This window comes from Sciurus carolinensis, chromosome 9 (assembly GCF_902686445.1).
Source record: "Sciurus carolinensis chromosome 9, mSciCar1.2, whole genome shotgun sequence".
NCBI lineage: Eukaryota > Metazoa > Chordata > Mammalia > Rodentia > Sciuridae > Sciurus > Sciurus carolinensis.
The window spans coordinates 135146574-135173459 of NC_062221.1; the positions used below are offsets into that span (position 1 = coordinate 135146574).

General features: G+C 54.2%; 1 protein-coding gene across 4 annotated transcripts in view; it reads right to left on the reverse strand.

Annotated features, from left to right (window-relative positions):
• The window catches only part of Erg (ETS transcription factor ERG), a 154276-nt gene that overhangs the window by 25815 nt on the left and 101575 nt on the right, over window positions 1–26886 (reverse strand). For all 4 annotated transcript variants that reach the window (XM_047564649.1, XM_047564647.1, XM_047564648.1 and 1 more), the window contains exons 2-3: window positions 24641–24858; window positions 6811–6962 (exon numbers count right to left, since the gene is read on the reverse strand). In XM_047564649.1, the coding sequence (XP_047420605.1) occupies window positions 6811–6962; window positions 24641–24858 (370 nt within the window). The remainder of the gene's footprint in view (window positions 1–6810; window positions 6963–24640; window positions 24859–26886) is intronic.

Consider the following 26886-nt stretch of genomic DNA (forward strand, 5'->3'; position numbering starts at 1 on the left):
AACGGTGCCTGGCACATTCTCGCCTTCCTGTTCTGTTCCCTGGTTAGGAGGCTGTGGTTTTCATTTCATAGCCCTATTATTAGCCAATGCCACTGCTCCCGTTTCCTCCTTATACCTCAACTCCCTTCTTCTAGGATTCATATGTCTTCACAGTCTACTTCATCTCTGGTTAGTTCCTGGAGTGTGTTCCATTAGCAATACACTCTCTGGTTTGAAAGTGTCTCCTTTCCCTCTCTACTGACAAAACGAATTGGTTATTCATAGAATTTCCTTTGCATTGCTATGATTCTGTCTCTTTCATTAAGCTTTGTTCTGAAAGACCTACTGACTTCACCAGATTACCAAACGGGTCCGAAGCGAGAAGAGGTCAGAGCCCAGGGCAGATCCAAGCCTGTTCCTCCCAGACCACCAAGGATTGTCTTCTGCTGTCCTCCAGGAACTGGTTCACTATTGGGCAGGTTTCTGTCACTCTCTTCCGTAGCCTGCCTTTTGTCTCCAGAGCTTTTACAGAACTGTCTCTGGAGCTCGGTCATCTCACCCTGCGACAATCAGTGTGGGCAGATTTGCATTATCCTGCTCTGACTTGGGCTTACTGTATTTGGAGACTGGTCTTATTCACCAATTGTGTGAATATCTTAGCTTTTATCTCTTCAAATGTTTGATCTCTTCCTTTCCCTGGATTTCCCCGTTGCTGGAACCTCTATCCAACGCACACAGGACACTCTCATGTCGTCCTTCTGACTTCCAACATGGCAGCACGCATGGAAACGTCCACATTGCTTCATATACTGCATCTCTCTGTCACTGTTTTGTACCCTGAGTAACATCCTGGGTCTACTTTCTTTAATTCACTCTTCCTCTTTTTCAAGTCCCTGTCCAACCAATTTACTGAGTATACACACATATTTTTCCATGTATATCCACTTTTGTTTCTAGGCGTTTACTGCTTCTTCTTCTCCATGCCATATTCTCCTCTATGATTCCTTCCTTTAGACACTGGTACCCACCCGCATCCATGCTGCCCAGGACAACTCAGTGCCAACACAGGAATCTGCTGCTCTCCTCTCAGTTCCCTCCTTATTCGGTCCCGAAGGAGTTCATGGTCTTTCTTCCCCATTCACCTGTCATTTTAAAAGATGTTTGACTTCATGCTGCATTTCCAGGGATTTTGTTAAAGTGGTGTCATTCTCTGGCCCTTTAAAGTTGTCTGTTTTACTGGAATCCAGATCATTCTCTGCCTACAGATATTTTCCATGTTCGATGCAGCCATAAACCCAGCTCATGCTACGTTCTACCCCATTCACTTATCAACCAATTGTCCGAAGCTCAATTGTACATGTGAATTGTGCAACTTCCTGCAAAAGAGTCAAAGTCTGTAAGAAATGGTTTTAGTTGTTAAGGACATAACTAAGTTATTTTTGTTGGGTTCTAAACATAACTTTGACATGTCACCCTAATTTATTTCTCTGGATGGAGCCATGCTCTATTTTTCTTGAGCTAATGATCAGTGCTGACCTTTGTTTTTTCTTCCTGTTGCCTCCCGTCAGTGACTGCCAACATGACAATGTTCTCGTGCTCATAATGTTTAAGCAATGGAATAACTTGTTTCACTTGAAAGTTTCTGCTTGGGTTGTCTTTCTTTGTCCCTTCTTTAAATGCCCATGGCCCCAGAGTTTTCTCCTTGATCTACCCCTGCCCTTGCTCCATAGATATCTTCAGGTTTTCTTATCCTCTCTATGTTTTAACTAAAACATGCAAGCTGTATCAGTTTCCTATAGCTGCTATAACGAAGTGCCAAGAGCTATGTGGCTTAAATTAATAAAAATGTATTCTCTCTTGGCTCTGGAGGCTGGAGGTCTGAGGTCAAGGTATCAGCAGGGTCCCTCTCCCTCCCTTGCCTTGTGTTGGCTTCACTCTGATCTCTTCCTGTCTTCACATGATGTTTCCTCCATGTGCTGCCATGGCACCTCCCCTCTGCATATGTCTGTCTGAATTTCCACTTTTGTGATTTTATTAATCCCACACTGTAAAGGCACCTTAATTTGATGAAATCTGCAAAAAACTACTGCTAAATAAAGTCACATTCTGAGGTATTAGGGGCTATTTAAGCACTTTATACATGCTGTCAAAGCTAATCCATATGGCACCATGTGGAATGGGAGTTACAGGTTAAATAAGCGCCCTAATCTGAAAACCTAAAATCTGAAATGCAACAAAACACAAAGCTTTCTGAGCACCAAGATGTCAGCTCACATGGAAATTGCCACACCTGGCCTCACGTGAGTCGTCATCAAAACGCAAGTGCACCAGAAATATCTAAATGACCTTCAGTCTGTGTGCATGAGGCGTGTGTGAAGCAGTGACTTCTGTTTAGACTGGGTCCCGTCCCCAAGATGTTTCATTATGTGTGAAACATTCTAAAATCCAAAACATCCAAGATCTGAAACACGTGCTGGTCCCTGGCATCTCTGATAAGGGATGCTCGGTCTGTACACTCATTTTCTGGTACATTCGTTAGCATCTACCCAGCTCCTCAAGTTAAAGTGACCACTCTGAATATCACAGGGGCTTGTGCCTAAAGTGGGTGAGTTGGAAAATAAAAATACAAATGTAAAAGAAAAATAAACGTAGTGATGCTTGAAAAGTTGGATGCTTTAGCACTTTGAAGAATAAAACAGAGAAAAAGAAAAATATTTCAAAATCTCTAAGCAGCTAAAACCAGAGGTGCTATTGCATTGGGTCAGCATTTTGCAATGTTTAAGAAAAGTGGTGAGGACGGTGCCTTCCTCTTCATCTCTCTCGGTTGGCACATGCCCACATACACCATCAACACCAAAAAGCAGCAGTGACTGGCACGAGTGCCCAGAGGCACAGAGGGGACATGTCCCTCGTCAGGTCAGGCACTGACGAGATTTCATGGCACGTTTGCTGCTCGGAACGTATTATCTCTCTTAATCTACGCTCACAGCCTAGTGAGGCAGAGCTGGAAACATTCAGGAAGTCGGTGCCTAAGCTGCACCAGGGTGCTTGGGCCTGGTGGGGGGTCTGATCTCACTTATCAGCTTGGGGCTCAGAGTGACACCAAGTGGGGCCCAGGGGCTGCTCTCCGCTTCCCACATTTGTGCTGTACTTAAACAGTCACAGGAGATGTTCAAAGCTTTACTACACAATAGGCTTTGTGCCAGATGGTTTTGCCCAACTGCAGCGAAGCAAGAGTTCTGAGCAGGTTTAAAGAAGGCCAGGCTGAGCACGTGCGTGCAGCAGGTCAAGTGTGTTAAGATCACAATCCACTTCCAACTCACAAGGAGCCTCTGCGGATGTGCCCCCAGCAAGAGCCAGAGCACACACGTACACGATGTGTGCGTATGCGCACACATGTGTCAACATGCTAGGTGCACCTCACTCCTGGTTTCCCACTGTTAAAAGCTGACCTTAGTCTAGGCTCCTTGTTTGTGTATTTTAAAGTTGGTTCTAGAGTCCTCTTTTGTGTACATTTATGTGAATGTTCTTAAATTCATTCTGAAGTAGGAGGCAGTATAAATATATCAAATGACAGTACATTTTTATTCATGAGGGATATTTTGTAGGTTTCTGTATAGCTCTTGAGTAACTAAACTTAGTCTCAAAACCTCAGTTGAGGTTTTATTTGGGGGGGGGGCAATGAGGATTAAACTCAGGGGCTCTCGACCACTGAGCCACATCCCCAGCCCTATTTTCTATTTTATTTAGAGACAGGGTCTCACTAAGTTGCTTAGAACCATTGCTGTTGCTGACGCTGGCTTTGAACTCGTGATCCTCCTGCTCCAGCCTCCAAAGCGGCTGTCAGTCAGGTTTTTAAAATTGAGTTCCACATATGAATGCCCCGTCCCAACCCAAACAATGCCCCTAAGTCCTCAGTTCTGTGATTTCTCCGTCTACATGCCCATTCTGACTATTTCTGGACCATTTTGATAGCTAGGATAGTGAAAATGCTTAGGAATAAAAAGTGTCCTTTTTTCATTTGGCTATCATTTTGATTTGCATCTTTGGGGTGCCAAGCAATATGCCTAACTAGTAAGAGCTGTGTGAACCCTACAGAGCTGGATCTGGAGAATTCTGTGTACCTGGAACACTCCAAACCCAAACTGTGCTATGGCTACCAGCACTGGTGCCAAAGGACAGAGATGCAGCTCATAGGACTTCCTGAGGTCCTGCAACCCCAGGGCCACACGGGAGGATTAGCCAGATTGTGCAATGAAGCCGTGTGTGTGTGTGTGTGTGTGTGTGTGTGTGTGTGTGAACACACATACCTGAAACTTGGTCAATAACTGAAAGATTCACAACTTGCAAAATCAGCCACAACTAGCTGTCTTACAAACAGGGTTAACTGAATAACTGCCTGCAAGGGCATGAAGCAACCAGAGGAGGGAAGAGCAGGAGAGCACCTTCCTCAGGAGAAAGAAATGGCCTTGCACCAAACCCAGCACGAGCCCGTCTGCAGAACCCCCACCCCATCCTTCCAGCCTCCCTGCGGGGAGCACCGCCATGCACAGGAAATGCCCATGCTCCGAGTGGCCGCTTCCCCACAGAAATCTCTCCTCTCTTCTAAACAGAAATAGTTTTGAAAGAAATAACATAGAAAGACTGGAGAGATCCTCTCATCATACACAGCTAAAAGTCATCTTGCCTCAACTGAAGACAGGATGTCTTCCCAGAGGGAGGTGAAGGGGACAGGGCAGGTGGCGCCCTCCAGGTTCTACTGCACCCTGTTGGTGCCCGGCCAGCCCTGCCCCGTGGCCTCCTCCAGGATCAAGCTTCTCTCAACTCTTTCCAGGACACCTGGGTCGTGACACTGCAACCCAGCTTTTTCCATCCAATGGGGACTGACCCTGTGCTGAGACGTGTGACAAGCCAGGTGGCCTTGGGCATTAGCTTGGTTGGCATGGGTGGCCCTGAATGTAACGTCAGCCCCCTTCCAATGAACAGCACCACAGTTTTGTCCTTCTCTGAAGGCAAACAGAGGGCACCACCATTGCCGCCTCCTATAAATTCCCACCATGTGCTCCGAAATCAGGCATCACCCCAAAGGATGGTCCCGTTTATACCTGTGTCACACCAGCTTCACGCAGTTCCCTGAAAGCCACACAGTGATGAACCTGGTGAGGAATCCAGAGTGTGAGTGCACACTGACACCTTGCTGGGTACTTCTGTTTGGAAGGGGTCAGGAGCCCACTGCGGGTGAGCTGATGCAGGGTAAGGGGACGTGTACCATGGGTGGACTTGATCCTGTCCGCTACTGTATTTCAGAGAGAGGAATTCAGGTGACCCTGGGGCACAGGGATATGCCATGTGTGCGTGTGCCACCATGCACGTCTTCTACCACTGTGACAATGGGCAACAAGTAGTGCTGGGCCACACAGCAGCCAGGACCCTTCCACCAGTGCCCTGTCACTTAAGAGTCACTGAGCCCCTACTGCATGCAGACACTGAGCCTGGCACTGAGGCAGGGCCTTTGAGAGGGTGACCTTCTGGGGAGGGAGGAAGGTAGTAAGAGAACTTTTACACTGAGTATGACATAATAGAAGATGAGAATGAAAGACAGACAGACAGACAGGACTGAGCACCACAGGGTGCTGTGGGGAGCACTCCAGACAGGAATGGTTGGGACAGGCTCCCCGAGAAGGTGATGTACCCTCAGAGTTTTTATGAGGGCAGAGGTGTGGAACCACCCGGAATCCAGGGTTCCAAGCCGAGGTGACAGCCAGTCCAAGCCCTGTGGCAGATCTGCAGGGTGGCCAGATGGCTAGAATGAGTGACAGGGGAGATTCAGACTCAGCCTCTTATTAGCTGTTTGTCCTTGGAAAAGTTAGTCAGCCTCTCGGTGCTTCATTCTCCTCAACAGAGAAATTACAAAGCTGGGAATCCTCATTCCCAAGACTGACATCACGTCCCCAAACTGTTTGCCATGACACCTAACACAGAGAAAGCACTCCCAGCACTGACTCTGGTCGCTGAGTGTCCGGTTTTATGTAGCTTGAATCTGTGAGGGGTTTTCAGCCATTCTTTCTCCTACAGTTTTGCTAAATAAGTGCTGGGCATTTCCCTCAAATTCAAGAAAGCTCTTCCTTTGGGTTGAGTTTGAATCATGTCTGATTACTGCAGTCTGCATTTCAGGCCAGCGACAAGTGGAATTCTGGATTTTTAAGAGTGCATCAGAGAGCAGGACACAGCTGCCCGCTCTGCATTTTACTGGATGAGAAAGGTTTTTAAAACTCGCCCGCCACCTATTAAAGTCCACACTTCATGAAAGGCGGGTATTGAACACAAGCCCCCTTGGGGAAGGGCGGCTCCCTGAGGGAAGGTCGCCTTTCATGGACTTGTGCGCATGGCTGCACACGCGTGTGCCTGTGTGTGCACGAGCCTGTGTGGGTGTGCCTGCCCGGACCTCCTCTCCATCCACGTGTGTGCACACTTACTTCAAAACAGTCGGAAGGCAAACAGTTCTCCCACGAGTCCTTGACTCCAGCACGCGTGTGCCTGGTGCGCATGCGTGCTCGCCCCTGACGTACGTGTACCTGCTGCGCATGCGTGCTCGCCCCCTGTCCCTGACTCTAAGGCGCGTGTGCCTGGTGCGCATGCGCGCGTGCCTTCCTTGTCCTGCTCTGAGGGACCGTGAGCCCCAGGCCTGTGGGGATGAACTCTGCTGCCTGCCTTCTCCGTCGCCGCCCAGACCAGGGAGGGCGACGGCCGCTGCAGGGCCCTGCGCAGCGACGCCCGCCACCTTCCAGGAGGGCGTGGGCACTCGCCACGGCGGAGCTGTGAGCCCCTCACCTGCTGGGACGATCACTCTGCGCTCGCTGGTGGTCATGTTGGGGGGCGGCATGTGCTTCTCCTCCACGAAACTGCCGTAGCTCATGCCCACGCCGTCCGGGCTGCCCACCAGCTTCCCGCCCTTGGCCACGCTGCATTCATCTGGTGAGTTCCTGGAGGAGGAGAAGACAGATTCTTCCATGATTAGGGCGACTGAACGGCTGGGTCCACAGCCTTGTGATGCACAGGGAACCAGGGAAGGGCCGGGCCAGGAGCCTGGGGCGGAAGGAGCCGAGGGAAGGCCTGGGGCAGGTGTGGTGCCCACGTGGTCTGAAGGCTGTGTCTCTCCCGCCAGACTCACGTTGAAGTGCTGATCCCCAATATGATGGAAATGTGGGAGGCCTGGGGTTAGATGGGCCATGGGGGTGGAGCCCCATGATGGGTTAGTGCCCGCCGAGCAGAGGGAGAGGGCAGCGCTCCCCCATCCCCTCCCTCTCCCCCTCTCCCTCTCTCCCTCTTTCTCCACCAGGTCATCTGCAACCCAAGGACACTGAGGCACCTTGACCTTAGATTCAAGTCTCTGGAACTGGAGAACTAAAGCCCTGTTATTTTACCCCCAGTCCCTGGCGTCTGGCCATGACAGCCTGTGCCTGTCAAGCCGTGCCCACATCCGGAAGCAACACGGAGCACGCTCATGGGAGGCTGAGCTGCCCCCCAGGTCCTGCTTCTCCAGCAGCTTCTGAAACTGTCAGGTTGGCTGTACCCCTGCGAGCTGACTGACTGGGAGCACAGCTGTACCCCTGAGAGCTGACTAACTGGGAGCACAGCTGTACCCCTGCGAGCTGACTGACTGGGAGCACAGCTGTACCCCTGCGAGCTGACTGACTGGGAGCACAGCTGTACCCCTGAGAGCTGACTGACTGGGAGCACAGCTGTACCCCTGCGAGCTGACTGACTGGGAGCACAGCTGTACCCCTGAGAGCTGACTAACTGGGAGCACAGCTGTACCCCTGCGAGCTGACTGACTGGGAGCACAGCTGTACCCCTGAGAGCTGACTGACTGGGAGCACAGCTGTACCCCTGAGAGCTGACTGACTGGGAGCACAGCTGTACCCCTGAGAGCTGACTGACTGACTGGGAGCACAGCTGTACCCCTGAGAGCTGACTGACTGGGAGCACAGCTGTACCCCTGAGAGCTGACTGACTGGGAGCACAGCTGTACCCCTGAGAGCTGACTGACTGGGAGCACAGCTGTACCTGTAAGAGCTGACTGGGAGCACAGCTGTACCCCTGAGAGCTGACTGGGAGGACAGCTGTATCCCTGCGAGCTGACTGACTGGGAGCACAGCTGTACCCGTGAGAGCTGACTGACTGGGAGCACAGCTGTACCCCTGCGAGCTGACTGGGAGCACAGCTGTACCCATGAGAGCTGACTGGGAGCACCGCTGTATCCCTGCGAGCTGGCTGACTGGGAGCACAGCTGTACCCCTGCGAGCTGACTGACTGGGAGCACAGCTCTACCCCTGCAAGCAGGTTTACCTGTGAGATCTAACTGGGAGCCCCTGCAGGAGCAGAGAGCTGCCCCTTCCTCACCACGACAGTGAACAGGCTCAGCAGGTGTGCACAGCAGCACCGGCACACTGGCCCCCCAGCACGATTTTCCTCAATGATATTCCCCTAAAAACCTCAGGGCGAAGCCCTTGTGGTGGATTCCAGGTCTCCAAGGCCCATCTCAGATTCTGGACCTCTGAAGACTCGCCATTCTGCAAGCTGAGCGCAGCAGGAAGGGCAGAGAGTGGGGAACTGAGGCCAGGGAGGCAGCCTGGACCCCGGCAGCCCAAGAGAACTTGGGAAAGGAGTGTGAGCAGCTGGGTGGACAGAGGAGTCAGCAAGCAGCCACAGGCCACCATTCGTAAGGCAGCCACTGCCATTTAGATGATGACAAACACGCCTTTCTAGAAACAGAAAACTTTTTTTTTTAAATGAAATTTGAAAGCAACAGACATGGTACAGTCGGATCTAATAGGGGAATGCCAAATAGGAAATCCAGGTTAACTGGAAAACCAAGAGGGCCTTGATGCCTTTGCAGATGACTGACCCACAGCAGCAGGGTCCTTCAATTTGGGTTACGACTTCTAAGCTAGACTTCTGGAAATGCCTCTCCATCTCAACACAATGCTTTTTTTTTTTTTTTTTTCCATGTTCTTGGGGAATCTGTGAACCTTCACATACCTACCCAGTGTTTAAGGCCAAGGGCTTCTCTCCAATGAGCCCTCTGTCTCCTTCAAACCTTGTTGGCTGAGCTCTGCATTGAACTTGTAGAATCCTAGAACCACAGGCTTGGCATGGACCTGAACTTCAAGTCTGAGAGGTCAAGCCTGTCTGAGGCTGGAGGGCGCTTTGTGGGTGGGGCAGGACTGGAGGGGCATGCAGGTCATCGCACACCCAGAGGCCTTGGCAGGATGTGAATAGGAAGGGCCAATCAAGGACCCTGTGCCTGGGATGCATTTTTTGGTTTCTGGGAACTGTGAACATAAGCTCATCCTCACTGGGGCCTGAGGAGGGAGCTCAGTGTGGACCGTAAGGAGAAAGCAGCAACCATCTAGCAAGGGTTGCTCAGGACAGAGGCCCTCCAGTGTGCCTGGGAATACACCACCCTGCTGGCTACAAGTTCGCAGCTGTGCTAACACAGAGGAAATTCAAAAATAATAACAGCCCGGGTTCCCATGGATGCTGTATGTTTCCGACACTGCCGGCACATGCATTATTTCCTCTTGGTGCTTATTTTTCCTGGCTTCAGACATTTATCTCTGCAAGACCCATCCTAATATCAAAACACAGAATATCTTCACTTGAGACTTTCCCTATTCCTTTGGAAAATTCCACCAGCTGAGTGGAGTGTGTGTGTTTTGATTTGTCTCAAGGAGAGAAGTTACTAGGAAGGAGAAGTTAGAGGGATTTGGTCATTCAGGACAGAGGTCTGAGGTGGTAGATGGTACCCAGGTCTTGGGAGTGACTGCAGCCATAGTCATGGAGTCCAGACTCAGTCCTCCCACATCCCTGTAGGCTCCCAACTGAGTGCAGGCTGTGTTCCAGGCACCGTCAGCTCTTCCTGCAAGGGAGCTGGCCATCTGGAAAGCTACAGGTCCAAGAGATGGACAGAATTATAAAAATAGAGGATGCTGCCAATCATGGGCCCTCAGAACGACCCTTTATTCATTTTCTTCTCATTTTTAGTAGTTTAATTTCCATGTCTGAGGGCAAAACCTCTGGGCATGGATCACGGAGCTTTCCTGCAGCAATAGATTAGGTGGTCCCTACCTAACCTGGACAGGATGAGCTATTAAAAGGCATTGCCAGATCCGTCCAAAATAGGTGCGAATATTTAAAACAAGGGCAATGTTTACCAGAATTCCTTTGTTTTCATTTTACCATGACCAAATATGGTTCATCTCAGTAAGTTTTCCCATCCTGGCTTTCATGCCAGCAAACAGCAAAATGAGACCACCAGACCCTGATTTCAAACTTTGTATCTTTAGGGCAATGAAAAAAAAAAAAAAAAGCCCCCTCCCATGGTATTTAGCTTCCTTTTTAGAGGAAGACAGAAAGGAGCCATCCTAAATGACTTTTTAATAATCATAAGGAAACCCTAACCCAAAGAGGGGCAGGGCTCACCTAGGCCACTGACGGGTTAGATCTCAAGCTCAACAATAACTGGTTAGCTCGCCCTCAGTTATTCTCATTTCCATGTTCTCTTGCTAACGCCCTTGGAAATGTTCACAGCAAAAGAGCAGCATTAGCACATGTGGCCCTGCTTACCAGCCATCGGTCCCCACAATAGCCTTGTGTGTGCACGGCACAAGAGGGAACGGTGCACAAAGACCAGGAGGCAGAGGGAGACGTCCCCCGTGACCTGACCTTGGTGCCCGTGCCCCTACCCATGCAGAGAACGGCTCACAGATAAAGCTCAGACACCCCGCTTTGAAAGGCAGGATGGGTCTGATGAAGGCACCAAGATCCCAGGCCCACCTTGCACAGGTTTAAAGTGTGCACTGCTGTCCTCATTCTGACACACCACCCCAACCCCGGGACTGGTCACTCCCCAGCCTAGCTGCTGGCAACACAGCTAGGACATGGACCTCGGACATACCTAATAACTCAGGGCACTTCCTGCAGAAGCAAAGACTTGCTCAGAGGCGCCTACTTCAGAAAGAGGTCCCTCTTGTTGAGAGAGCTGAAATGCATTCATCTGGAAGTCTCGCTCAGACGACGCAAGCACTCCTGCGCTCTGGAAGCTGCCCTTGCTCACTGCCCTGCAGCCACACCTTCACTGTGCCTGTCACCAGGGCGGAACTCCCCAAACTCCCCAGAGCTCATAATCCACCTGCACCAAGATGGCCCATACAGAGGCCCAGCAATCCCCAGCCCATGGCGAGAGGCTCAGGGGACTCGATGTGCTGCTTTCAGCATGCACTAGCACAGAGCATCCCTCCAGACACCTTGCCCTTGGCATCTGCATGTCAAAGCAGTTCCCATGAAAATTCCGAGGTTCTGCATTAACTGTTGTCCAATGGATGGTCGTTTGGTGATCATGAGATATATCTTATCATTTGGGGTACATATCTCCCAATTGCAAATAAGCACAGTTCGAAATACTGCTCTCAAAGACACTTTCCTTTAAGTATGTACAAAAAACACTGTATCTTAGCCATATTCTCAAATTCACATTTCTAGGTCTGGGTTCTGTTTCAAAACATTGGCCTGGACAATCCCATATAATGCATGGGGTCAATAAGAGGGTATGGGAGCTGGGAAAACTGCCTCCCTTTGCTTACTCAAAGAGAAATTCCACCTTGGGTGAGGGATCAGTCCAAGAGGGGAAGACTGGCTCAGAAGGAAGAACTCAGAGAGGGAGTTAGACACGGCCAGGGTGCCGAATAGTCGGCCGCCTCGCTGCCCAAATACCTGGCGACTGCTCCGGGCCATGCACCTGGAGGAGCTCATACTCTGCAGCCATCTCACCCTGTCCCATGGCATTTGGGCACAACTGAGATCACCCCAGGAAACAGAGAAATAGTGTAGAAAGACATGCGACCTTCAGGATGAAGCAGGTGGAGTGCTGGTGCCCCTCTTCTGATAAGCGGAGACGTCGCCCACTTAAATTGGCTTGCTGAGCCTCAAACACATAATCACTCAGAGAGGCAGCTGGAGGACTAAGTCCTGATGATTTGAGATCATGAGCATCGACCTATTAAAACACATTAGTATTTTGAATCCATGGTAAAAGAATATGGCAAAGAATATCAAGTAAACTCTAAATCTTGCTGAATTTAAATTGAGAAGGCAGATGTGTCAGCAAGCCCCATGGGTCCACATAGCGTTAGAGAATCTGAGGTCTTTTTTTTTATTTTTTTGGTACCTGGGTTCAATCCCCAGTACCAAAACAAACAAACAAACAAACAAACAACAACAAAAACTTGTTTGTCAGAATCTGAGGCCTGGGAGTAACAAGCCCCAGGGAGCTCTGTGGACAGAGGCGTTGGGCATCTACAAACTGCTCTCTGTGGTGGGAGCTCGGCTTTCCTCTGCGACTCTGAAGCTCTGCTTGTGTGTAAGTGTGGTGGTTACTTTCCAACTCATCCTCAAGCTCTCTGAAGTTTAAAGTGGATCATAAAAATGCATAAAAGAGAATGATGACATAAATGACAGAACATAAATCATGGAGGGGCTGAGCCTGGGGCTCAGTGGCCGAGCGCTTGCCTAGCACCGTGAGGCCCTGGGTTCGATCCTTAGCACCACATAAAAATGAACACACAAAGTAAAGGCATGCTGTCCATCTACAACTACAAACCATTTTTAAAAGTCATGGAATACAAGAGAAGAAAAGTCATCAAGAGACAGAAGCAGTCCCTGGAGTGGGGGGGACACTTATAGCTGCTGGAGGCGGACCCAGTTTCTCTCTCAGCTTTCTGCCCACCATGCTTTCTACCCAACAAGGGAGGAGAACCTGATCCCAAGGTTCAAGGTGTCAATAAGATGACACTGACGAGTCACTCAGCAGAAGCAAGGCGTTTCTGAGTGAGACTTGAGAGAAGCTTCTCTCTCACAGGTCCTCGTCTGGAGAACTGGGGACACAGCACACTGCAGCCTTTGTAGCATCTTGTAAGAGTCCTGAGGACCGTTTGTCAAAGGCGCTGTGCGCACACAGCTCTGCTGCTGCAGCTGCAGAAATCCAGACCACGTGCGTCGGCCAGTCTTCCATGCTGCCTGTCATTCAGCGCTGCTTCTGGAAATGACTGGCCAGCCAGAGACCAGAAGTAGAACAAATAAATGAATAACCTAAAAATCATTGAAAAAACCTTGAGAGGTGCAATTTTATATATTCCTTGATTTTCTACAGTCCCCCAATTTGTAGATTCAAAATTGAAATCTGTTAACATTAAATAGGTCAAAATTTATGTTCCTGAGCCTCTGAAGCATTATTAGCAAACAAATCTTTACAGAACTTACTTGAGTCATCTAAGCATTGCTTTACTCAGACTCGGAATGACTCCAAACCCTTCCAGTATATTATGTGACAGTTAATACATGGGCAGAGCGTCTAAAAGGGGCCTGGCCCATGGCAGGTGCTACGTGCCAGCTGTCGTTACTCATTCAGTTCATCTGCACGACTCCTTGAGTGAATATAGTCGTCAGAAGGACACTCAAAGACAGACCACACACAAGGTGGTCCTCTTGGATTACACTGTCTGATGACATGGTAGCCAATTACTCTACGACAAAATCGCCCAAGGACATATTTCTCAGAATGTGTCCTCTCATTAAGCAACACACAGGTAGAGTAATGCAGCAGGAAATTTCACAGATGAAGCACAGAGAGGTTGGATAACTTGCCCAATGCTGCACAACTGGTGGCAGAAGAACTGGGGTTTGAACCTGGACAAGGTCCTGAGTCCAAGTTCTTGCCTACCACACAATATGAGCTCTCTCAGCCAATCCCCTGAGGAATCCTTTCACAAACATGAGACAACTGAATGCACCCTCAGAAGACTCAGTCCCGTACTGTGAAAAGAATATCCTCAGAGTGGCCCTGGGGACAGTCATGGAGGAGTGTTGCCAACATGAACTCAGTGTGGTCAGCGACATGGGGCAGGCAGAGCTTCCTAACAAACTGCGAAGATGGCCACGTTTATTTAAACATACAGACGAGTTTGGATGTTTGGTTAAAAAACCAGTCATCTCAATTTGCAGTTAAATGTCACATGTTCCTCCCCAAAACTTTATGGAGTTTTGGTTCATGTTCTACATCGATGATGGATGACTGTTCCTAGTGTGGAAGGAAATTGGACTAGAAGGTCCCCTGCCAAGAGGGCGGAGCCGGGATGAATCTGACTCAGATCATGGGCCCAAGAAGGAGGATCAAGGACCAGGACGGAGGCCAGCAGGCTGGCAGAGCACAGCCTCTGCTGTTTAAGATGAGGTGGGCACAGGCCGAGACGGGAGCCTCATGTGGCCCTCACCACGCAGAACCCCTCAGAGAGTGGTAAGGTGTCCCTAAAAACACGCTTTGAATTGTAAAATGAGGCTTTTGGCCTTTGAAAAACAAATAAACTTGGCATCTGGCATTAGTGTTCTCACCTCAGCGTCTCCCCATGGTGGGGCAGAGTCTGTCACGGAGGGAGCCATGGAAATGGCATCGCATGCCCATTCCTTGGCATGCCGGGAGCCTCGGCCTGAGCTGCGTCTCCACCGACCCTGTGACTGTGAGTGGACCTCGTTATTACAGGATGTCCCCACATCCAGCCCCGAGCTCTGTAGCAGCCACACGGGTTCTGTGATTCACCCTCTCAGAACAGTCAGCAGAGGCCTTGGGAACAGTCCTGGGCAGGTCAGAATGGACTCCGGGGACCAACACCTCCTCTTCTTTGCATGGGCAGAGGCTGGGCTGCTAGCTCTCAGAACTCTGCCTGTTCTTCCAGGTCCTTGCTCTCCACCCTCCAACACCCTCTGGCATCAGGAGTCTCCTCCATCATGGGCTGCTGGAGCCCAGGGCTCCCTCCCCAGGACAAACCCAGGCTGGCCAGGTCCCACCTGAGCCCTTCCATGGCCCATGGCACTCTGGGATACATCAAGACTGTCCAGAAATCCCCAGGCTCCTCAGCTCATTCCATACCCAACAAGCTTGCCGGAGCATCTCTGCACCAGCTGCCGCCCACCTGCTAGAGGATCACCAGGGGCCCTGTTCCTACAGGACTGTGTTCAGGTGTCACTTCAAAGCCATATACCAGCTCTGGGGACAACATTGCACTTCACCCCTGCCACTCTCCCCGTCTGGACCTTGACCTCTGCTGTCCCTGTGTTCTCAGAGCCGGGCCTGTGCCCTGGACGCCCTGCCGTGCTCACCTGTCAGGCCCACCTCCAGGAGCACCACGTCTCCGAGTGCATTTGCCCAGCCAGTGTCTGAGGGGGTGAGGGAATGAATGGCTGGTGACCCGATCGCCACAAACACTGACCTCCTCACGTGTGACCCACGCAGCAGGAAGCCCCTCATCCAGGATGCAGGAAGTCACTGTTGATCTTGGTTGAGTGTGGACGAGTCCCCTCCTGAGGCCACCTTCTTTATTCGTGGAAAGGACTGAGTGACTCCTTGAGGCTGCTGTGAGGACACCCCTGGGGGTGACCATGCTTTGCAAACTGTGAAGCACCGTGCAAGCTAGCACTGCAGTGCACTGCGTGTGTGTGTGTGTGTGTGTGTATGCGCGTGTGCACACGTGCATGTGTGTGTGTGCGTGCCTGTGTGTTCTGCTGGCGCCTGGCTCCTACCACACCTGCGAGCACATAGGTAAGCCAGGTGACGCTTACCATCATGCCATCGCCAGCTCATGACTATTGGTGGAAGGCCACTGTCCTCCTGAATGCTCTCCATGGTGTCTTGGGTCATTTGATGACAGGAAGTTGTCTGTGGAGCTGTGTGGGGTCAGTAAAGGTGCCTTTGGCAGCTCCACCCTAAGAGGCCAGGTCCCTTCCTGGAGAGGACCGCGGGAAGCTGGCTGGAGACGGGCACCCCGGGCCTGGCTCAGTCTCACATCCTGAGCCCCCCTGCCCAGGTGGTTCCCTTCATCAGGACCCTCAAGGCCGGGCTCAGAGCGTGGGTGGAAATCAGTCACCACGAAAGGTATTTTTAGGATGCCAGACAAGGAGGGGATTGTCTGCAGAGCTCGGGGTAATTTGTGGGTCTGTTTTATTTCTGAATCAGAGGTAGTGGAAAAGTTGCTTCAGACCCCAAGGCCCGCGCGGAGGGTGGGGCCGGGCAGTGATTCATGCAGAACTCGGGCACAGACCGAACCCTAGATGTCCGTCTTCACAGCTGCGTGCTGTTTCTACCCTCTCTGGACCCTCCCACACCTGGGGTTTCTGCCTCTCGCCCGCAGTCCTGCTCCTTCCCCCTTCTCTGAAGTCGAAGACAAAATTAATTAAAAGCTCGCCACCAACAGTTGGGTCTTTGTCTCTGAGCGGGGCTCCAGGTCTCCCTGAGAGGTTTCATTCTTTAGTGTTTATTTTCTCTGTGCAGCTGGAAATGGAAATCAGCAGCCACGCTGCACTCAGATCTCCAGACCTGGGGAAAGGCGCACGGGGCTCATCCTCTGGAAACGTCCTGGGAGAAGGTCTCTGTGAGCAGTCACGCCCTGAAGATCAGGCATGGCATCCTTTTCTGTCCCGCGAGCTCCTTCAGTTCTGTTGGACACATTTTCACTTCGCAGAGAGGAAAGGAAGAACCAGCGGGCCAGGCGGGTGCTGCCGTCTCCATCTTGGCGCTGTGTGAATCCTGGCTACCAGAAGCGATTCCACCTTCAACAAAGAAGACGCCGCAGCAGTCCCCGCCACCTCGACAGCACCCGCCGACCAGCGGGGCTGCCTTCACCAACCCGCGTGCGCCCCTGGTCCACAGAACGCGCCTTGCACAGAGAGAATGCTCGGAGACCACAGAGGTGATGAGTGGGTGCCGAGGAAGGGCCTCCTCCAGCCCTTCAGATCCCCGAACCTTCCCTCTCTCAAGCCAGGTCCTGTTCTGCTGGGGACAGACCTCTGCACGAACCGGAGGCCCGTACCAGGAGGCTGAGCTACTACTGACCAACTGACCCAGATGAGGGTCGCCTCCAGAGTCCACCCTGAAGGCACGAGGAGGAGCCTGCAGGGCGGCCGGGTCAGGAGGGTGGAGCCCTCGTGAGGGGATCGGTGCCCTGCAAAGGAGGACTCTCGTGTCCCTCCTGTCACGTGAGGATGCAGCCAGGAGCCACCCTGTGTGAAGCAGGCGGCGAGTCCTCACCAGATGCCAATCTGCCGGTGCCCAGTGGTGGGCTCACAGCCCCCAGGACCCAGGAGATACATCCTGTGGCTTCTCAGCCACCAGTGTCTGTGCTTCTGTGACAGCGGCCTGCCTCCCCTAAGGCACGCGCACGGCGGTCACTGGTGTGAAAGTCGCCAACGCCACTGCGCGCGCCCACAGCTCGGAGGGTGGCCCGGCCTAATTAGGAGGCACCTTTTATGGGGATCCAAGCCAGAGCCCTGCGGCAGAAAGGAGCAAAAGCAGTTAGAGCTGCGAGTTCCACTGGCCTAAAATAACACAAAAGCTCCACAGAAAAAGCCAGAAAGCAGACGCTGCCCAGTCCCAGTGGGCAAAGCAAGTGGGCCTGGGACCAGACCCCCACCGGCCTGAGAGGCAGAGCCCTGCAGCCAGGATGGCCCTCCAGTGCAGCAGGCGATGGAGCGCTACTTGCCACACAGGGACAGGTGGCGTGTCAGTGGTCACTGCCCAGAACACGGTCTTTTAATTCTAATCCCAGCCCAACGCATATGACAGGAGGCCACGGAAGTCCCAGGCTGCAGGTCTCCTTCCCACCCTTAGTATCTGTAAAACGTGGTTCTGTCTGGAGACACCTTGCGAAGTCACCGCAAGGGTGGGCAGCGGGGAGGTGACCTCAGTGTCCAAGGGCAGCAGCCCTCAATGGGCGCTTTGAAGCCTGTGACATGATAAATAAACCATAAATGATAAAACTCATGATCAGAATGCAGGTGATGCCTCTCAGAAGGTGAGAGAGAGGGAGGGAGGGAGGGAGGGAAGCTCATGGCGTGTTCACCGCCTGGGGGAAGCCCTGCCGTCCCCACCAGCACAGAAAAGATGCCCAGTCACACGAGGAAGCTCGAGGCAGTGCAGGCCTGGGGACCACGGCTCATGGCAGGGGACCTGAGCAAGTTAGAAAAGCCCCTTGAAAACAGGCCTGACCCCAACACCGCCATTAACAGATCTAAGGAGGCAGGGGTGACCTCAGGGAACGGGTGGGAAGGCTGGCTGACTGCAGCGTCCCTCCAGGCACCTCTCCTGCCCCATGGAGCTGATCAGCCCCTGGTCCCCGTGGTGGCCAGGCCTGTGCTGGCCCGTCTCAGGACCTCAGGGAATCCACATGCCAGGACGGACTGCGGGCTTCTCCGGGCCCTCACCACAGCAGCAGTGCCAAGCCAGATGCAGAGTCAGCACCAGCCAGAAGGGTCTGTGTGTCCAGGGCTGCCGGCCCCCGCGCCCCTGGCACTGGGGCAGGTGATGGTCTCGGAAGGGGCAGTGTACCGCCGGATGTCAGCAGCCCCCGTCTCCGTCCCCTGGGTGCCAGTAGTGTCTCCAAGATACTCAAAAATGTCTGTGGACATCCCCCAGTGCCACCTGGGCAAGATGCCTCTCTGAGACCCGCCAGCTGGGCGCGGAGGCGGGAGGCCTCACCTCACCTGGAGTTGGCTGGCACCAGGTCTGGGCTGCTGCTGGGGCCTCAGGTCTCCACCTCCTGGTCCATCTGCAGCGTGTCCGGGGCCCACTCCAGGCCAGCCTGTCCTCGCCTCCTGTCTGCCTCAGACCCTCCGTCCAACCCATCAGCCAAGCACCTCGGCTCCCTAACGACGCAAACTACACGCAGACAGGCCGCCCTTCCAGCGGTGCTCACCACCACTCCCGTGCAGACCCACACCCAGGGAGCCAGGATGCCCGCTGCATGTGCGTGACCTTACGCCCCTCCTTGGCTTGAAGCGCCCCTCCCCCGCACCTCCTCCCCACAGGACAGTTTCCAGGCTTGCTCAGAGGGAAAGGCAAAGTCCCTCGTGGCCCTGTGTCTCACAAACTCATGTCCTATGATCACTAAAGGCCACCATGCTGACCTCTTTGTCCTCAAACACCTCAGGATGGCCGCAGGGCCTTTGCACTGAGTATTTCCGTAGCCTGGAATATCATTCTCTTGCTCAGTCACAAGCCTTCTCCCTCAGACGTCAGGACTCAGCCTGATTGTCACTTTCTCGGGGTGGCCCCATTACAGCTGCCTGCCTCAGTTTCCTCCTTAGCATTTAGTCTGACCTGCTGTGTATTTTAATAAGCTTTGAATGGCCTTCGTCCCCCTAGTGAACTCAGCAAGTCAGGGTTTTTCATGCATCTTACGGTTACATCCCTGGAACAGTGGCCGTACAGATGGGTGCCTAATAGATGGTTTGTTGATGAATGAACGGCTGTGTAATCCGGTGTCCGAGGCCAAGACGGACCCAGCAGTAAGCCCTTCCTACGGTCCTCGTCACATTGCAGGTGGCGTGCTGTGAAGATCGTATCCCAAGCACCACGTCACCTGCCCCCAGGCTGGAGTTAGGCGGGTCACACGGACTCTCCGGCCTCACGGCATGGGGAACGGCGCCCAGGCAACGTCGTCCCTCGCTGCACCGCTGGGCAGGGCGCCCCGTGCAGAGGGCCGGGTGCTCCTCACGCAGGCGGACACGTGTCCTGGAATGGACCTCCGCCTGCCCTGTCCTCCCAGGTCACTCTCCCGGCAGGCGGCCGGCCCCACCGCAGGGCATCCTCCCTGTTCTTCCTCCTGGATCCCGTAGCGGAGCAGAGCTTCTCAGGCTCGGGTCCGCTGCAGGGCTTGTTAAAGCAGGGCCTTCCGGGCGCCACCCGGTCTCCTCTGATCCAGCAGGTCTGGGGCCGGGGCTGCCAATCTGCACCAGGAACAAGCTCCCGGGTGCTGGTCCCGGAACCCCACCTTGGGAACCACCACAAAGGAGTCCTCACCCAACAGTCAAGGACTGAGTGGCTCTGGGCCGTCTGGGGACTGGGCTGGGAGTGGGACTCACGGCATGGAGCCCGAGTTCAAGTCCCAGGTGCTGGGAGCCTGGGGTGGGCGTCAGGGGACTGCCGTCACCATGGAAAGGTGACGTCCCGTGACGGGCTGGCCAGGCCAGGGGTGCCCGGAGGAGGGCGGCCTGCTCTGCAGTCCCGCCTGCCGTCGCGGGAAGCTCTGGCGTGGAGCTGGACGCGTGCGGCCTCCTGGCTTATCTGGCCAGTCCACGGTGGCTCCGCCCTCGGGAGGCTCACCACATGGTGAGGCAGCAGCAGGGGCCTCACTAGGGCCAAGCGGGCCCTGGAACCCGAGGGAAGACAGCGGTTCCCAGCACGCTGCACAGGCCCACTTCCCGGTGTGTGAACGCGCGTGGAGCAGGGAAAGGCACAGACGGGGATGCTGTGAAGCTGCAAGGCCATGTCCCGTGTCCGCACGACGTGCCATTAGACCCCTGCCTGCAGGAATCCCATGCCACCCTGCGGCGGCCAGGCCAAATCCACGTGGCTCCCCTGGTGTCTCACAGGGCAGCGGTCCCGTCTCTCCAGCATTCCTTCGGTTATTTTTATAGAAACATTATTAAAACGGCGATGGATCTCCTTCTGCCACTTGGGTTTCATCTCAGGAGCTCGTAAGCACATCGGGGCTGAGGTTCGCACCATTCCGCCCCTTGGCTGGAAACAGAGTCCCTCCTTCCTCCCCAAGCACGTGGCCCTTTCCCCTGCAGGGAGCGCAGGGAGGGGGACAGCTGGGGCTGTGCCCAGGGACCCTAAGCAAAAGTAGGGGGTCCTGCTCTGGCAGACGGGAGCTACAGAGAGCGCGCTTCTCCCACGGAGGCCTTCGCAAAGAGCAGGTCACTACCCACATGTCCCAGCAACATCCGGCGGTGACGACCCGCTGCCCTTGTGCTTGGCTCCCAGAGGCACTGCTGCAGGAAAGCTCTCTGCACAGCAGCTCAGAGCAGGGCACTGAGAAGCCGCTGGAAGGACCAGGGGACAGGCCAGCCCCTCGGCACACCTGAAGGCACAGAAGGTGGCGGGGCAGCAGTGGCACCCAGTGGTGGTGCCCTCCCGGAGCGGGGAGCCACGCCGCACCACGCACCCCTGCAGGGAGTCCCTCTGCATCTGAGAGGCACTTCTGCGACCTCACCTCCAGCCCCGGCACCTCAGACCTATCCTGCATACAGAGCACACAGTGGGCCCACAGGCCTCTGGATCTGATCCAGGCGAGTCCTTTCTCTGCCACTTAGGTCACTTCTGACCCTCCGGGCAGAACGATGCAGACGCCTCTCAATGCTCTGTGAGTCTCAGAGCCCAGAGGGTCCCTGGTGAGCCATCGATCTGATCCTGATGCACCCCCACCACATCCTGTCCAGCCAGGTTGAGTGTCTCCAATGTAAGGGAACTGGCCACCTCAGGAATGGTACTTTGAACATCTGAAAAGAGAATGGTCCCACCATTGGCCAGCATAGAGACCTGGACAGAATCAGGCATGGTGGTTGGTCTCTTGTGTCAACATGATTATGCTACAGCACAGTGACTTAAGCAAATGTGAATCTAGGTAAGAAGGTATATGGTAAAGGTGTTAACATCCACTGTCAGCTGGGGTAACTAGAAAAAATTACCTTGAATAGTGTGGGTAGGCCTCATCTAATCAGTTGAAGGCCTATAGAGAAAACCTGAGGTTTCCCAGAAAAGAAATTCTGCCTCAAGACTAATGTAGAAATCCTGCTGCAGCCTCCAGCCTGCTTCAGCTTTCAGACTTGCCAGCTCCTGCAACTGCATGAGCCAATTCCTTAAAATAAAGCTCTTAAAATATTCAAATGTCCCATAGGTTCCGTTTCTCTGGAGGACCCAACAGACATGCCAGGTCAGACTCCACACCCCACAAGTCTAGAGAACCCAGAGCTCCGGAAAGTCAGTAGTGAGCACTAGGTCTGTCTCTTGTGCAAAGAGGACCAATACCCACCCGCCCCTGCATCCCCAGAATGTTCCCAGGTGGGGGACGCTGCCACTGGGTGACTGGCCGACCTCGGCATCGTCACTGGAGCTGGAAGCACGTTGGAGCTGAGGGTCACAGGGTGCGAGGCCCTGAGCAGACCCTCTCCGCCTCCCTCCTCTCATCCACCTGCCACTTTCCAATGAGGAGGCCCGAGGACATCCAGGGTAGAGGATGCTCTCTCCATGGACGGCCCCACCCAGGCTGACCCCAGAGCCTGCCCGCGGAGGGAGCAGGATGGCAGGGCTGTGCTCATGGAGCTCCCACCTGCCCAACCATGTCACCAGCCTCTTCAAAGCCGAGCTGGGCCTCCGAATCTGCCTTGGAGTACCCTGCCACGCTGCAGCCCCGGGGCCCTGCGCAGAAAGCCGCGGCTGCCTGCAGGGAAGCCGGCCCCGAACCCGACTGCCCTTCTGGGGACGAGACCTCAGCCCGGCACCCACCCTGTCTCCCTCCTGAGCAAAGGTCCATCCGGGAGTGTCGCCCATCCAGGGTGAGGGGCTGTTTCTAAGTCAGGGTCAAGGTGCCCTGTGCCAAGGCCCTGGGGTACCACCACGAGCGGGGCAGGTCGCCCAGGCCTGAGCAGGATGGAGGGTGGACCTCAGCTAGTGGCCCTGGGATGCACGGTGACCCTCCGGAGCACCGGGCTGGCACTTCCCTGCACACGGCTGGGGCTTTACGCTACTTTTTCAATCCAGGAGTAGCACCAGAGAACGAGAGAGACCCGTGTCTGCAGCACGGTCCTCACCTGCCTGCCCCCGGTCCTCTCGGAGGCTGGCCCTGTGCAGACCGGCCTTCCTCCACCTGGGCCCAGGCACAGCCACCGCCAGGGGAAGCCCCCGCCCAGGCTCTCCTCTGCCCTCCGCTCCCCACCGCTCTGTCCGCACACCCACGCGGGCACACTCCCCACGGTGGACGGCAGCCTCCGAGGAAGAAAAGCCGGGACTCTTGGTGTTCCCACCGTGAGCATGTGGGGACAGGACGTAGGACTCGAAGGACCCCCTCTTCCCACCCGAGCCCCACCCACTCCTCTCCCACATAGCATTTCCGCTCTCTGGAGAACTTGACTGCACTGAATTCTTTGAAGTCTCAGACATTATACTGTTAATGATCAGAAAAACACTCCCTGATACACAGACTTCAGCACAGAGATGTTTTCCCACCGTTACTGAGTGACTTCCCATGACTCCGGAATCCTGGACCCCAGGCCAGCCTTTCTACCAAGTCCCTTTCGGAATGCCAGGACTCATCCCTCCTGGACCCAAGACAAGCCGCCTTGATCCCACCTCAGGACCCGTCACGTGGCACCCGTCACTGAAGTCCTTCCCACCTCAGGACCCGTCACGTGGCACCCGTCACTGACCCCACCTGCAGGACCCGTCACGTGGCACCCGTCACTGACCCCACCTGCAGGACCCGTCACGTGGCATCCGTCACTGACCCCACCTGCAGGACCCGTCACGTGGCATCCGTCACTGACCCCACCTGCAGGACCCGTCACGTGGCATCCGTCACTGGCGTCCTTCCCACCTTCAGGAAGCGCGAAACACACAACAAGATGTCTGGGAGCCCGGGGGCGCCAGCATCTCCCCGCGTGGCACCTTCGGCCCTGGGCTGACCTTCCCTGTGGGGCACTGAGTGGCACCCGCCTGACCCTGCACTAGCAGCTGATGCCGAGGTCCCCAGGCTCACAAAGCCTGGCACTGACACATTCCACACTGCAACCAGCACACACATAACCCAGAGGGCCTGTTAGAGCCACAGAGCAGCAGAGGTTCTGGGGGCTGCGTCAGACACCCCTGCTTCCAGCCCGGACTCCGACTCCCTTTAAGTGGTGCTTCTGGGTTAGCCAAAAATGCCTGGTCATCGGTGTCCCCAGCTACCAGCTGGGGACAAGCACTCCTCGTGGGGCTGCTCAGAGGCTGCTGGGCCTCTGGATGTAAAAGGGCTTTCACGTAGCGAAGCCCTGGACAGTGGGAACCGTTCTCGTGACACCGTGTGGAAGTGTAGGCCAGGCGATGGACGAAGGGACCATCCTTCTTTGCCTTGAGATTTTACATTCTTTTGCCTGGATAGATCTGGGAAAGCACATTATAATGAAAGTTAACTGGACTTTTCAAAACGACATCCAATGAAATGCTTTTGAGGTGCCGGGCGCAGGGGTGCACAAGATAACACAATCTCAGTGACGGTGACACAATCTCTAAGACAAACTCAGGAAGAAATCACAGAAGTGAGGCACTAAGTGCGTTGCAATGAGAACAAAGGGCCTGTCTCAAGAGGGGTGAGCGGGGGAGGCTGGGGAGGGCTCAGGCTGCGGGCAGACTCCTCAGCACCGTCAGGTGCCTGGCCATAGCTGGCCACTAGCCGACACTCTCCCTCCATCCAGTCAAAAGACGGCCTTGCTTTCCAAGCAATAAACTCTGGGAGATGAATTCTGCCGCGTGTGGGCCAGGCCCCTCCAGAGCCTCCCACCTGGGAAGGAGAACTGAGCGCCACACCTTCAGAGAGAGTCCTCGGTAAACACGGCTGGTTCACAGCCTCTACCGCCAGCACGGACCACCGCAGAACGCATTCTCCATGTCGCCCGTGTTACCCTTCAGTGCCTCCCTGTCTGAAGCAGTCTTTGCAGAAGCAGGACTAACTTCCACCTTGCCCTCTCTAGGGTGGGGAACAGGAGGTCGGGAGGACGAGGCCAGCTGATGCCTTACCTGGAGCCGTTCACCTGGCTGGGGTTGCATTCCATCTTGATGGTGACCCGGGCCGGGGGTTGAGACAGCCAGTCCTGCTGAGGGACACGCGGGCTCATCTTGGATGTCTGTCCATAGTCGCTGGAGGAGGACGCGGTCATCTCTGTCTTCGGCAGGTGTGGCGTTCCGTAGGCACACTCAAATAACGACTGGTCCTCGCTCACAACGGACAAAGCTTCCTGGAGGCCCAGAGAGAGACAGATTCAGAACACTGCCAAGGATGGTCACGTCTCGACAAGCTACTGGCTTCAGAGTCATTTCGACGGGGACCACGTTTCAGGTGGTTTCTAGGGTATCAATTTCTACCTTTCAGAAGAAAAGGCACCTGGGTATGTTCCTGCCAGACTCAGAGTTGGCAGTGCCGGCCTGGAGCCCCGGGAGGCAGGTCCCCGGCACCCCGGGCTCGACTGCTGCGGAGCAGATAGGACCACTTTAATCTCAACCCAAGGAAGTTGAATTTCAAAGGTCTTCGAAGACATTCAAGTGCGTGTGTCATTATTTGACAAATGCAATCTATAATTCAAGCCGACAGGGTACAGAACCGGCGTGAAGATTAAAAAAGAAACGTAATGGCAGACACCTAAGCATCTGGCAAAATCACCACGTTTCCAAGAGATTTTGAGGAAGAAGTCCTTAGAAGAGTGAGGGGAGACGGGAGACCAAAGGACAGCCAGACAGAGATACGGATATTTCCACTCTACGTTATTAGCTGAAATAGAACTCCAAGTGGTGCTTCTATGATGGCAAACATCTGGATGATAAATGAACCAAAAAAAAAAAAAGAAAAAAGAAAAAAAGCTGTGAACTATCCAGATGCCTCCAAATACCAGGACGTTAAATATCTGGATCAGTGAAGAGCTCTTTTCTTCCCCCCTCTGTACTTTCTATTAATATCTTTGCTCTTCTGCATGATTTGAGGAGAAGAAGTAGAAATTTGTCATGGTTGGATCATTTTTCTGTGGTTTTAAGTCAAACAAGTGGTTAGTCTATGGCTATGTTTATATTCTCCAGCCAAATCAGCAAAGGCAAACTCGATTTGGAATTTCAACCACTTGGATGATCTATTGCCCGGCAGCTACGCAGAGCCGTCGTGAGACAATCCAGTTGGGGCTTCTATGACACACACACCAACTCTCACGTGAGGGCTCTTTTTACTTCTGTCCTCCGGCATCCTCAGTCTGCCTGTGGACCCCGGGACGCCAACGGGAGCTGGCCGTGTGTTTTTAACGGAGCTGTGGAGGCAGCCGGGACTGGGAGACCTTCTCATGTCCTACGATCCAGAAAGCCCAGACCTGGTCTGAAGCAAGCTGGCCCCATCAAGCCGGAGCAGTGTCATCGTCCCCCCTGCCTGCCCCGCAGCCCCGCGACGCCTTCTCCTGCCTGCGGGTTTGGGAGGTGTGTTTAAATCTGCGCTTCCTCCTTCCTCTTTGATTTGACCTTTAAATAACTGAGGATGCTGGCCAGCAGCAGCGCCCCCGCAGCAGCCCTCCTGAGATGGAAGCCTGCCATTTAAAAGCGCCCCTCCCGCCCTGCCCTGGGTGTCCTGCCACACTGTCCTCCACCCGGGCACCCAGCTTTCCTCCAGTTTCCCAGGGGCACACGCGTCCATGCCTGACCCACAGCACCCTGAGTCAGCCAGTAGGGAGAGCCAGCAGGACAGAGCACTAGGGTCGGCTCTCAGGGCAGTGCTGGGGGTCTGTGCAAAGACACTCCACCCTGACCCCACTGGATCCCCTACAATCCCAGCCTGTGGCCCCCTGAGAAAGAGGGAAGTCCAAACGGGAATACAGGCTCCACCAAGTTGGGCTGTGCCGGCCAGAGCAAGGGCCAAGCAGGAGAGGAGCAGGGCAGAGTAATCACACCACACGCCACACACAAGCAGGAGGGGCACAGGGACAGATGGCCAGGTGGTGGAGAGGCAAAGGGCCGCCTCGGTGCTGTGGGAGCGGATGATGCAGCCCTCTGTCCTGGTCACAGGGAGAGAATCCGTGCCAGGACGCCACGGGCACGGGTTTACAAGTCAAGTCCGCACAACAGACTCGGTGGTCCTGCTGACCAGTCCAGGCAAAAATTAGAATTTCTCCTCCCTTCCCACAGCTGTGCCGAGCAGAAGGCTCCGCAAACTCACAACGGAAAACAAGGCTGGGCCGCCCTCTCCTCCCCGCCAGCAACCCAAGCAAGGCTCGGTTGCAGGGAAGCAGCTACGT